A 13322-nucleotide genomic window follows, 5' to 3' on the forward strand; every position below is an offset into this window, starting at 1 on the left:
GGAATCAGGGATGCAGAGAGGAGCAGCACCTATCCAGTGATGGGGGATGGGGGGCCATGGAAGGTTGCAGAAAGTGATGACTGGCTGAGTCTTACACAACATCAGGAGTTAGTGAGGTGAAAGTGAAAGGTGGGAATAGCAAGGAAGAGGGGGGAGACATTCCAGGGAGAGGGAACAGCCTGGGCAGGAACGTGGGAGAGACGGCAGCACGGTGTGTGAGAAATTTATAAGTAGTTTGAGGGCCAGAGTATAAAATCTGAGTCAAACAGGGCAGACAGATGAAGTTGGGGAGGTGGAAAGATTAAATACACAGATTAAATAGCCACATTCAAAAGTTTTCTAAAAATAAATTAATAATTGAAATAGATAATTTTATGAGAAATGAAAATGCACACAGACATACATCCGCTATCACAACAAGGAAGTATTATATAAGGAAGATGTTACTTGATTTTAAAATGATGTTCTGTTTATACCTCATAAGGCGTCTGTGTATAGCAGCCTTTCAGGTATATTTTGAATGGTTCTAGATTTAGTCACTTAAATATATATCAAATAGAGTTTATGAGTAATCTCCCGGGCCAAATGCTCCTAATTGTGAGACTAAGATTTGAATACTACTTTTACTCATTTGTCAAACCAGAAACACAAGGAAAGTTTAATAATGATGAAACCTGAATTCTTGTGGCATATCAATACTATGGACAATTCAGTTCACTATGGAAAAATCTGCCATATTTGGTACAAAAAAGTAAACTTCAACCAGGGACACTTCCCAGAATGGTGGGAAAACAGTAATGTTTCATAGAGTGAATAGAGCTTAGTAAATAACTATGAAATAAGTATCACAATTTGATGGTAATTAAGAATTAGGAAATAATACATCATCAACCTATATATGCTACTAGACATTATTTTATCTTTTCTTTTGATTCAGGAGGCATTCAGGATCTATAGTGTATCAGTCTGAATATCGTTTTTATTGTAGAAAATGGTAATGTATACTATAAAAAGCAGAGTAGTTAGAGATTTTACCCAATAACAAACTAAAAATGGCTTTTATTTTTAAAAAAAGGTTAAGTCCTTCTCTCATAAAGGTAGAGTATGGATTACTGAGCATCAAAGCTTAATTTGGTAAGGTAAATTATTCAAGCTAATGTCAACTCTGTACCTAGACGTTTACAGCTGGTGCATCAAGTAACAATTCTTCGAATAGAAATAACCAGCAATCATAGACAGCTAAGTTTGAGAGACCATATGTCAACACAAAATTATAAAGAGTCATAAAAACTAAGACATCATAGTAACTAAACATCGGGGCCTATATAAATAATATTCTCAACAGAAACTCCACGTATGAATTTACTTTGAATTCTCAGCAATCACTTGAAAACCAGAACTTACACTGACAGCGGTCAGAGTGGTGACCTTGAAAGGCGATCATACAGAAAGTCTGATAGTTTTCCCCCTTGTTTAAAATCTAAATGCCAAGTTATTTTTTTTCTAAATTGTCAATACACGCAAAGAACTAAAAGTAATCACTGGTCGGGGAAAAAAAAAACCTCAATGAGTTTTATGCACCTGGAAAGTACACATTTTATGATATTAGACTAGACTTAAAAAGATCTCAGTACACTAAGCTCGTAAGCCATTCAGGAAGCTGTTTAAAATGTAATTAGCCAGTCATTCTTAGGTGTGCCACAGCCATGCAGTTGATGGCACCGAGCACCTGTCTGTGGAAATAGCTCCCTAATGCTGTGCATGGGCGCATGTGTGTGCTTGAAAATGCATTATGAGCCTGTGCATTTGCAGGGTATTTAAAATTTTTTCACTTAAATAATATTTGCCCCATCTTAGGACTGACTGATTTAATTTAACCTTTCTTATGAAGCTAGCTATCTCTTTTATCTACCATTTGGGAATAACCATAAGCATGTGACCTGGCTCGGGCAATGGCATACATCATGGCATCATTCACATTTCTACTATATTATCGTTTCTCAAGATACAGTCGAAGATCCTTTGTATCGGAATAATCACCTGGGATGCTTGTTAAAATACAGATTCCCAGGCGCTGCAGTCACCCAACTAAATCTGGGGATGGGTGGGGGTGGGTTAGAATGGGAATCTATATTTGTAACAGGAATCTACGTAATTTTTAAGCACACTAAAGCTTGAGGACTAGCACACTAGGTCAAACTTTCTAAGACAGGCACTCCCTCATATATCACTGAGCTGGCACATGGCACACAGCTAGTTTATGGAGTGAATCAACACATGTAAATGTAGAAATTTCTAAGCCACAAAGAACTGAGACAACTTTCAACTCAGATTCTAAGGGACCGTGGTTTAGGTGTTTCTCCTCAATGGCAAGAAAGCATCAGAAGCAGTGTTGTGTGCTGGGGCAGATCACATCATGATCACATCACATCATGCTCACCCTTGTCTCTCCAGCATAAGGAAGCTTAGGAAATATTTGCAACATGAAGCAGGGCAATATGTCCTGGTATGAGACAAGGTAGAGCAGTCAGACAAGTTCCATGGGCCACGTTCCCTACTGCTATTGTTTTCGAGAAGCATTATAAAAGTGAAGATATGCTATATAACTTTGGTGGTTCTAAGAGTATTCTCGGTCAAGGAAAAGTAGATGCTTAGACCACTCTACAGGGTTACAGAAAATTGCCAGGCTTGGATGAGATGTAAACAGAGGAACCACAGAATGTGTTTTGTTGCTAACTCTCTCTTGGGATGTTCTGTAGGTATAAACATTTTATGTTTGTTATTTCTGAGTAGATGCAGTTTGGCTAAGACAAGTCAGTGACCTGCCAGGTGAACCTCACCGTTGCTGGTCTGTGAAACAACACTTGAGGGTGCCAAATACAGTCGGTCCTCATTATTTGCTGTGGTTATGTTCTATGGTCACCACCGACACTAAATTTGTGAACACGGAACACCCCCTTCTTGGGGAAATACAGGATTAGGCTCCAGAGAGCCTCTGGTTACAAAATTTTTGGCAACTGATTAGTACATAACCTTGTTTTATGTGTGTTTCTGTTTAAAGACACCTCATTTAGTACATATTGTTGATTCATTAATATTGAACCCACGACCCAAAGCACTGTAACTCCGGCCTGAACAGAGCTTGTCTGACAAGTATTTTCTCTGTAAGGCACATCACCTTCCTGAGCTCAGGAACACTGGACAGCACTTCAGCACCATGCTAGGGGGCCAGAGAAGGACCCCTGTTTACAGCACGAGCTGAAACAAGGAGGCAGAGTGTTGCCTGTTCAGCCTCAGATGGGAACGTGTGGACTCAAATTTTTTGCTGCTTTGTGCCATGTCCCGAAATGACTGTAAAAGCACCTCAGTGCATGCTGATTCTGGGGTAACAAAGAAATTTTAGCAACTGGGCAAATAATGAGGATGGACTGTATTTTCCAGTTCCCCACTACAGTCCCTTTTGGCCCCGTTCCTCCCTCGCTCTGTGCCATGCGGGCCGACGCACCAGGACTGCTGGCCTGCCTGCTGGGCTCAGCCAGTGGAAGGCCAGCAGGAGACTGGTGGACAGAAGGAGAGTGTGGGGAGGGGGTGCCTCCCTCCCTGCCCCCATGCCAGGACTGAGCCGGGGCAGGTGGCCCCTCTGTGTAGTTTCTCTCTCCCCGCTCCCTTAGCCCACAGGTTGACAGTGGCAACCCAGCTGTTGCTAACCTCCAGGGTTCTGCAATATTCCTTGTTGGTTTCCCTAAACCCTGACCAAACTTCTCAAAATAGTCCCTTTGTTAGACTTGCTTCAATTTCTGAGAGTGCTACCTATTTCCTTCTAGGACCCTGCCTGTATGGGATGAGGGAGGGATCTCAAGACAACATGGGCTGCATGGAATTTTGACACCATAGGCAACTCAGAATTCTTCAATCTGCATAGGCTCCAATTTGTGAAACAAAATGTAAACAGGAATGGGACGTTTCTCTTTAATCAAAAGCAGCTGCGGGGGAGTTCGCTCTTTAGATCAGAGTCAAGGAAGATGGACTGCTACCAATAAAAACTCATCTGAGGTCTCCTCCTAGGAGAATTGTGCATTTTTAGGTAGCGCCTCTAAAATCATGTTAGGAGAGCATCTTAGACATTTAAATATATCTAATAATGCACATTAAAAGGGCAATGATTTTTATTAAACTATTGTTCTACACCTATTCCCATCAGCTTTCCCCAAAACTCCTCCTCTGGCAGAGATACTCGACTTTCCCTTTTTCTGGAAACTACGTGCTTTCGTGACTTTTGGAACACGTTCTTTTTTTCACTGCTGGCTAGTTTCACTCTTAATGTGCAGGGCTTGCTTGGGGCTTTACAACCCCCTGTGCCACATCCTAATCAGGATGGATCATCGTGCACTATGGACCTTGTTAAAGATTTACCAACTTTACGCTTCAAGGACAGGGTGGAAAGTCCATATTCTGAAAATAACTGATAAAGTTATCCCTGTCACATGTTCAGTTATTACTCAGAGTGGGTGCCATCCACAAATTTCCCCAATCAAGCCTGCCCTTGATTTCACAGGGCTCATTCCCTAGGCTGCAGAGACTATTCCAGCCTATTACTTAATCTGATGAGCAAACCTGAACTTCATGTTATCATTCCAGATGACGGGTTACCCACAACTGTTTACTTTCGAATCTTTAATTGTTCTTGGCATTGCTGTTTTCCTTATCGAATCTAAACAAAGTGCTGCGCTCCGGAGGACTGACTGGTCAGCAGGGGACAAGGGTGGTTTCTCCAAGGAAACAATGCGTTCAAGCCTCTTTTCAGGGAAGAACCCAGTGCAAGCCCTCCTTGAAGCGAGGAGTTCAAAGCCAAGAGCGTGCGGGCCTTGTTGCCTAAGTGACAGGCACACACGTCAGAGTAAAAAATTACCATTGGGCCAGGCATTTCAAGATGGAGAAACAGCTGAACTGTTAAGACCATGTAATAACCAAATGGTTTTTTTTTTCCCCTTCAGAATACTTAGAGAACTTCATGTATTTTGGTTAAAATTATTTTAATTTTTAAATGTGAAGTCACTCAATATATTATCCTTCTTTCTCACAGTTAATTTTTAATTTAGAGGGTCATTTGAGACTAGACAATTTTTGGCAGTGGTTCTTAAACTTTTGAGGCTTAAGATCCATTTATACAGCATAAACATTATTGAGAATTCTTTAAAAATAGCTGAGAACTTTTGTATACATGGGTGTTATCTCTCAATATTTACAATATTAGGAATTAAAACTGAAAAAAAAGTAAAAAGATTTATTACTTTAAACTAAGATAATAAACCTATGACATGTTAATGAAAATAACACTTTTAATGAAAAAATAACATTTTCAAAAAAAAAATTAAGGAGAAGAGTGGCATTGTTTTACATTTTTTGCAACTCTGAGGTCTGACTTCGTAGGAGAAGCCTGGATTCCTGTCTCTGCTTCTGCATTCAATCTCTTCAATATGTTGTTCTGGGTGATGTAGACAAAGAAAATCCAGCCTCACAGAGATATTCAATTGGAAAAGTAAGGACCTCATAGACTTCCCGAAAGGGTCTCGGGGACCCCAGGACCACACTTTGAGAATTGCTGGTTCATGGATGGTCAGTGTCACGGAGGATGTTTGCTCATGGGCCCCGCTTACCAGCATGAACATGATCAAAAGTCCTGATATTAATTGCAGGACTTCCACATCATAAACACAAGTATAACAGAGGCAGAAGACGTTTACTCCTTTCTCTGTTCTTTCTCTCCACGTGAAGAAACACGCACACAGAAAATTGGCATTTGTTCAAATTCCTAGCTGTATTTCAGAACTCTCTAGTTTCAGATTTTAAGTGGCTGCAGGGTGATCCTGTTTTGGCAAGAAACTTGCAAAAATTGCTACAATGATCTAAAGTCAAACTTTCTGGTCTCTATGGGGGGTGGGCAAGGGTGGTCTTATCTACTCATGGTGCACAGGCCCTTGCTGACAGCACTCAAGTGGGGGCAGAGAACTGGGGGCCTGGACAGGGGCTGCTCTGCCCCTGAGCCCAGTCTGGCCTCTCATGGCCTTGCATGTTTGGGGACATCGGGGAGATATCTTGTGCTGGAGATACTGATCTAAAAGTCAGAAATAAAACCCAGGAACCAGAGAAATTAACTGTTGCGAAGAATGAGAAACTTTACGATTCACAATACTGGGCCTTTTACCCCAAGTGTCCAAGCTCTCAGCCTCACTTCATTATTAACTAGTTCCTCACACTCTCTCCAGAGGAAAGGGGGAGTTCCTGGGAATGGGAATGGCAGAAGCTTTCACTGTTCAGTTTCAGTGCTCTGGAGAATTATCTTAGAGTGAAGTGTGTACACAGCAGCTGCAGACAGAAAATCCCAGTTTGGTGCAGGGGCAGGTGAACGGCAGCACCCGAGACACTGGGGTTACCGGAGCCCTCGCGGGCTGCGGCGCTCACCTCGTTGAAGTGGACGTCCTGCATGCCAACGTCTTCCATCATGGAGGCCTCCTCATCTATGTTCGGGGTAATCACCCTGAAAGCTGTGCATCCTTGTCTAAACATGCCTAGAATTAGAGAGCAGGGGAGACAGATGGAGCTATCAACCTGAAAGTGGATGAACCGTGAGGGTTCTTCCTGCCCTGTTTGTTTCTGGGTTGAACGAGGACCGATCTTGAAATCTCTTGCGTCTCAGGCCAGCGTTCCCATGGGGAGCCTGGGTGCCACTGTGTGCTTTCCTTCATTCGCTTCCTCAATATTTAACCCTCACTGCCCTCAATTTTTTTTATTTTTCTCATCCCTTTTTATTTTTCACCCACCTTTATTAAAATGTATGTAATCCTTAAATAAACTGAAATAGGTATTGAATCAAATTAATAGCAAGGTAATAACAACAATAGTTTGATTTGGTAAAATGACCCATGCTCAGATACCAAGAAAAATAAAGAAGCCAAAGCCAATCAGAGAAATACAGACTCAAAAACAACTCTGTTTACTTCCAGCTGTCATCTCACCTACTCTGGCTGGGGTAACCCAGAACTCAGATTAGAACTCGCCCTTCTCCTGCAGGAAGCAGTCTACCAAGATGTGACTCGATGGCCGCAGCCGTGAGCTGAGGGGCTGCCTTGGCTGGTTCCACGTCAGCAGCCTGAGGGGTAAGAAGAGGCCTTTCCTCCCATGGAGTCACTGGGGAAAGTTTCATGTCACTTGGACAATGTCAGCTGGGCAAAAACGATCAAGTGAAGAAGGACTTGAAATGTCTTCCTGCTCTACTGAGATTACTGCTTACAGTAAAACAAAAGTCAAAACCTGAACTGAGACCTCCCATGTTTCAGGGAAAAAAGGAACACAGAGTAGTTTGAAATCAAGTCTTGGAAGAGTGGACCCTAAAGTCAGAGATGTTTCTGCTGCACATGGTCAAGGTTTCCAGCCCCTTCATGGGTTGTCTAGCATCTCTGCCAATGTCCAGCTTTCACCTTGCTTTTGTTTCATGGAGACAAAGATTCCCCTATGCAAAGCACTAACCTGGGAGCTTGAGGATACATGAGTGTACAAAAAGCAAAATTATAAAATCCAACCATCCATGTTTTTGGCTACACAGTAGATCTAAAAATACAAGTCAGCTCTGGTGGAACGACAATGGTGGCCAAAGTGCTTTCTTCTCCTTGCCTGCCATCAAACCAGAGTGGCCAGGAAAAGAAGGGAGGGAAGGAGAGCCAAGTCCATCCCAGCAGAGTTGAAAGAGAAACCCCATACGTCTGAGTGTCACAGGGACGGGGCGGCCGGCCCACTCTCAGCTCACCTCCCCGGCGCCTCCTCTGGCAGGTGCTGTGGCTGGAGGGGAGGAAGGACGGCTCCAGCTGGAGGGCTAGGTCTGCTTCTAAACGTGAGGAGATGTATTACCCGACAGAAGGTCTCAACAGGAAATCGTGCTGGCAGTAAGAGAATACGGAGCCCCTCCCTGGTTTCTTTCTCCTTCCAGCTCTGACGTATGACAAGCCTAGATGCCCTTAAATTCCATTCCAAAGAGCCAGCTGTACCAGAAAGATAGAAATTCCCTGACCTGGCCATCTGTGGTTTCCTCACATTGTGAAGGAATAAGCCAGATCTGGTGCAGCCGTGCTCCAGTACACACATGAACACAACTGGCCTTTCTAAAAGCCCCGTGTTCTCAAATTTGAAGTGGAAATGAGCAACTGGTGTTTAACCAGAGGAGCCGTGACAGAACTCGCAGCCTGCTAACGTGGGAACAAGCACTTAGCACACAGGTGGGTGGCACTCACTCCTGCCAGCTCCTTCCATGGGGCGGCAAGGTTTCCAGCCTGCAAGCTGCCTTCGCACACAGCAAAGCCAACCGGGCTGTGCTCCAGAAAATACTGCCTGATCACCTCCTGTTACAGCTGCCTTTTGATTGGTAAACAGTTCCGGTGGGAACTATCTTAAGGGAAAATAAAATCTTTTCAGCTGGAGATTGGCTGGTCAGGGACTCCCAGATGCCAAGCTCATTAACTAGTTTTTGCAATATGGAGTTATTAGTAAGAGGTTATATGACAAAATGCCACCTACTTTTGTTTTCCATTTCTGTGGTGCCTACCACGTCAACAAGTGTCACACCAGTGAATAGAACAATGAATATACTGTACACATACACATACACACACACACAGAAATCCCCCACGTCCACATCTTTCTTAACGGCTCTCACTTGTCTTTGCTGCTCTGTGCAATTTTATGTTTATTTCACAAAACCCAGGAGTCGTTTCTCACCTTTCCGTGTGAGATATTCTGCCACCAGGGCTGTGACGTGGACGTAGCACATTGCTGCCTAAAACAAAAGACACGTTTCAGAATCACCAATTATGAAGAATGGCACAATGCTCACAAGCAGAAATCTAATGACTATGTACTTATATTAGATCTCAAGGCATCAACTAGTGTTTCTAATGGCCGACATCTTACCTTTTGAAAAAAGTAGAACAATTCAAATAAATTGAAAATTTTAAACTTTGAATTGAGACAAATGGCCGTAAATTTGCTAAGACCTATTTCTATTTAAAATTATTAAATTTAAATGTAAAAGATTTTTAAAAAGCATTTTTTCTTACTATAAAATTTCAGCATTATTTCTCTTAAAGGGAAAAGAGGATCATTTGAAGAAAAGGCATGTCCATTCTTAGATTCAGAGATGAAGTTATAACTTTTTCCAAAAATTCTAAATGAAAATATTATTTTATGTTAAATGGATAACATTATAAACACCTTAAAACAAAAGAAAAAATAAAAATAAATTCTTTTCACCAAGTTGCCATGGTTTACAAAACATTAAAGATAGCTGTTGGAAATGAACCTACCATAAGGTTCCAATGTCTGAGCCCTGGTTCTTGTCAGAATGATAAAAAAAATTACTACTACTAACAGTATGTAATTCATTTTCATTATGGCTAATGTATATTTTAGATTAAACTTATGGTCAAACAGAATGGACTCAATCAATAGGTAAAAATAGTTACATAAAATTTTCAGATTTCAGATAGAACACAATTTTACTAATTTAAGCAGTTAGAGAGGTTTAAAGGTAAAAGCACACTTCTTTGGTAGTACTGTTAATCATACCTAAATGCCTCAGGCATGAACCCTGAGCAGAGTTTTCATGGGAACATGAATACTTCCCGCCTTACAGCCTACAGTTTTCCTTAATTTCCCCCATTTTACAGATGACGTCATAGAGACACAGAGGGGTTGAGAACTGGCTCAATGTCACCGAGTTAGTCAATGTTGGATCCGGGATCCAGTCTGCCTTGGAGCCCACACTCCCCCTCTGCCCCCGCCATGCTGTCGCTTATTGAACTGTGCAGCTCTGTCCATGAGGGAGCTCTGACATCTGCCACAACTACAGAGAGAAACTGACTACCTCAAACAGGAAAAAGCAATGCCCTGTCATTCATGACTTCGATACAGGGAAATCTAATTTTATCATAAAATAGCTCAATTTTAGATCTAGAGAGGAGTTTTGATGCAGAAACTGAGTGCACCTAACTAGCGGGCACCTGTGTGAGCATGGATGTTTTCTAAGAGCCTTCAAACAATGCTCTTTTGTGATGGAGACATCCCCTTACGATGTTGTAAATTGTTAATATGCTTAGATGACCATGAAGGAACCCCAAGCCCAGCACTGTTTAAAGTATCACATATTTTTAACTGGCTTCTTTGAATTACTGGGAAATTTTTCTCATAATTGGCTTCCTTCAGTGAATGGGACACAATTTGTTTTCTCAAAAGCCCGGACTGACATGCTTGTGGGGCTACCTCGGACAGGTCCCCGTTTTTGACATGGATCCGGGCCATGCTGTCCAGCCACGTCTTCCGGAGCTCGGGGGTGCTGGCGTAGGACTTGGCCAGGCTGTACTGGAGGTCCACAAGCATCTCGGGGTCATTCTCATGCTCCTTCATCTGGGCCGTGGCCATCAGAACTGTGCGGATCCTTTTGGTCAGGTCCTTCACGTCCGAGGAGAAGGTGGTGTGCTGCAACAAGGGTGGAGCGGGACATGGGGCTTTCAGCTGCATTCTGTCCGTGTGCATACATATCAGATGATAAGGCGGAGTTTTGGGGGTAAAACACAAAACGAGACCGGGCCACCCACCTTGATGAGCCTGTCACTGTTGGCACAGTTGTTGATGATAGACAAGGACTGCTGGAATCTGGTTCCCCCAATGCCAACAACGTCTGCTATCAGTTGGCTGACGGAAATAATGACCTTAGGGACACACAAACGTGAGCAAATCAATTCACCTTCAAGTGACGCCCCAGGCTCAGCTCCTGGCTTTGGTTAGGATGGGCATGGGGATGGGGCAACGGGGAAGCTGTGAACAAGGATCGCTCCAGTGTGGGAAACAACGTCTGAGTCATCTTCCCCCTTCCAAGAATTATTCTAGAAGTTGATTTTGCTACCCTTCCATTTCGGTTGCACATCAAAATGCTAATCAGGAGAGTGTAGAGGAATGAGAATCAGATAAGCCCATATCACTTGGATGGTTACTTACCTATCACCTTCTCTAATAAAAAGGAAGACCTTATTATTTACCTCTTTGGTTTTTGGCTTGAATTTATATGTACTAAATATTCAGTAAATGGACTGTCTTTTGCATTTATTATTAAAACATGTACATATGAACTATGCAGTGGGGGAATCTGTCTTTTTGGGGGTCTATAAATAGCACCGCCTTGGGCTTCCCTGGTGGCGCAGTGGTTGAGAGTCCGCCTGCTGATGCAGGGGACACAGGTTCGTGCCCCAGTCCGGGAGGATCCCACATGCCGTGGAGCGGCTGGGCCCGTGAGCCATGGCCGCTGAGCCTGCGCGTCCGGAGCCTGTGCTCCGCAGCGGGTGGGGCCATAGCAGTGAGAGGCCTGCGTACCGCAAAAAAAAAAAAACCCAAAAAACAAATAGCACTGCCTTTACCCAGTTACTCAGCTAAACCGTGGACCATGCCCCTCCCCCCACTCCCCCTTCTCATCCTTTACCTTCACCACACCCAGGTATAATCAATCACTAAGTATTCTCAACTCAATCTCCTCTCCCTTCTAACCTCACCATGCCTGACCCAGGACAGCATCCTCTCTGGCCTAAACTTAACCATGGTTTCCCCACAGTCTCCCGATCTAAGGCCTTGACTCCCTGATCCATTCTCAGCCTGGAGTCCAGGCGATCCCTCCAAATGTGCAATGTTGCCATCTCAACTTGTTCTCACCCATACTCTCACCTCCACTGTAAGGACCTTCTCTGGTCCCCTGGATGGTCCCTTTCCCATGGTGCATGCGTGGCCTGGAACATGCTCACCCCCAAACCCCTCTTCACGCGTCACATCCCATGGGAAGCCCCCTGGTCCCCTCCCTGGGGCACTCGAGTTCCTCTGTTAGGGGACTGGGCACACGGCACAAGGGCCTCAGTGTCTGTCTGTCCTCCAGGAGATGACACTCTGTGAGGGCCAGGAGAGGTCCTGTTTTGTTCATGTTCATCCATGAATCCCAGCACACAGTTTGCAAGCAATAAACATTTGTTTTTTAAAAAAAGAGTAAGTACAGAGACGGAGAAGGCGCTCCTATATGTGTTTGTAAAAAAAGAAAGTCTACAAAAATATATAAGAATCTTCAGTATCTGGCCTGGTTCACAGAGCAGAGAATTTGGGACACTAACTCTGAAGGGATGGCAGGTGTGTCAACAGAAGGAAGACAGAAAAGAGTCACTTTGGGCTTTCTGTGTCTTACCTAAGATGTTTACTATGAGGTAACCTCTCATAGGTTCTATAAATCTTTACTCAGTAGAATTTCGGTCAGTCGAACATTGATTCGACATTTAAATGTCAATTTACCAATAGAAACACATCCTGGGCCCAAATCTTACGATGTGGAGGATGAAATATATAAAACCAGTAAATGTGACTTTTGAATTTTCCATCTAGAGGCCAGATCGTTCAATACTTACACCGAGGTAACCTGGTAGATGTGACACTCAAAATTTTCCTGCTAAAACATAATTCCACACAGCACACTTGACCTGGAAAGCTAAAGCACACGCACCTGCAGATGCGTCCGGACAAAGGACTTCTTGCCAGTGTAGTCAAAGTTGTTCCTCATCAGGAAGTACAGCAGCTGGGAGGCCTCAGTCCTGATGGAGCTCAGCTTGGAGTTGCAGCATTTCAGGACCTCATAGCACAGGGCTGCGCACATGTCCGCTCTCCGCTCATAGAACGTTGAGGGAAACTACATGGACATGAGGAAGCAAATGAACCCAGAGAGGTAAGTGCCCCGTTCAGCTCCAGGTAGACACAGGAGACTGGGTGAGAATCAAGAATGACCTTCCCTGGTGAAACAACGTACCTTATAGATTAATGACCTTAAGGCAGTGAAGACATTTTTTAAAGCCGTTTCAGACTGATGTTTTTGAAGAAAACACAGGTAGACGTCAAAAACCTTTTTCATGAGGGGATTATGTCCGTGGTCAGCCAGGAGCTGGTTCTTAAAACACACAAGGACAGCTTGGTCAGTGAGACACGCCAGACACTGCTGACTGGTTTCATACAACTTTCAGCCTCAAAGGTTACATTTTTCAGGTACTAAGACAACTTATAATTTAAACAAACTTCCCATGAATCCTCTAGGAAAGCACAGAAGTCTCTTGTAGTACAAACTTATCAATAAATTCATGCTTTGGAGAATTTACTTTTTCTACTAAGGGACAGACTAATTTAAAACTTCCCAGCAAACTGTACTACGGTTTAAAGGACCACTGTGCCACATACTGATTGGGCTTCTATTTATTTAC

The 13322-nt window shown here is 43.4% G+C and overlaps 1 protein-coding gene across 14 annotated transcripts in view; it reads right to left on the bottom strand.

Annotated features, from left to right (window-relative positions):
- Positions 1 to 13322, bottom strand: part of DOCK9 (dedicator of cytokinesis 9) — a 382898-nt gene that overhangs the window by 24781 nt on the left and 344795 nt on the right. For 9 of the 14 annotated variants that reach the window (XM_032610708.1, XM_032610703.1, XM_032610714.1 and 6 more), the window contains 7 exons: positions 12878 to 13015; positions 12578 to 12760; positions 10644 to 10757; positions 10309 to 10524; positions 8770 to 8827; positions 7805 to 7882; positions 6463 to 6569 (listed from right to left, as the gene is read on the bottom strand). In XM_032610708.1, coding sequence (XP_032466599.1) covers positions 6463 to 6569; positions 7805 to 7882; positions 8770 to 8827; positions 10309 to 10524; positions 10644 to 10757; positions 12578 to 12760; positions 12878 to 13015 — 894 coding nt within the window. The remainder of the gene's footprint in view (positions 1 to 6462; positions 6570 to 7804; positions 7883 to 8769; positions 8828 to 10308; positions 10525 to 10643; positions 10758 to 12577; positions 12761 to 12877; positions 13016 to 13322) is intronic. The other 5 variants (XM_032610711.1, XM_032610709.1, XM_032610705.1 and 2 more) reach the window with 1 other exon arrangement.

Source organism: Phocoena sinus, chromosome 18, assembly GCF_008692025.1.
Source record: "Phocoena sinus isolate mPhoSin1 chromosome 18, mPhoSin1.pri, whole genome shotgun sequence".
Lineage (NCBI taxonomy): Eukaryota > Metazoa > Chordata > Mammalia > Artiodactyla > Phocoenidae > Phocoena > Phocoena sinus.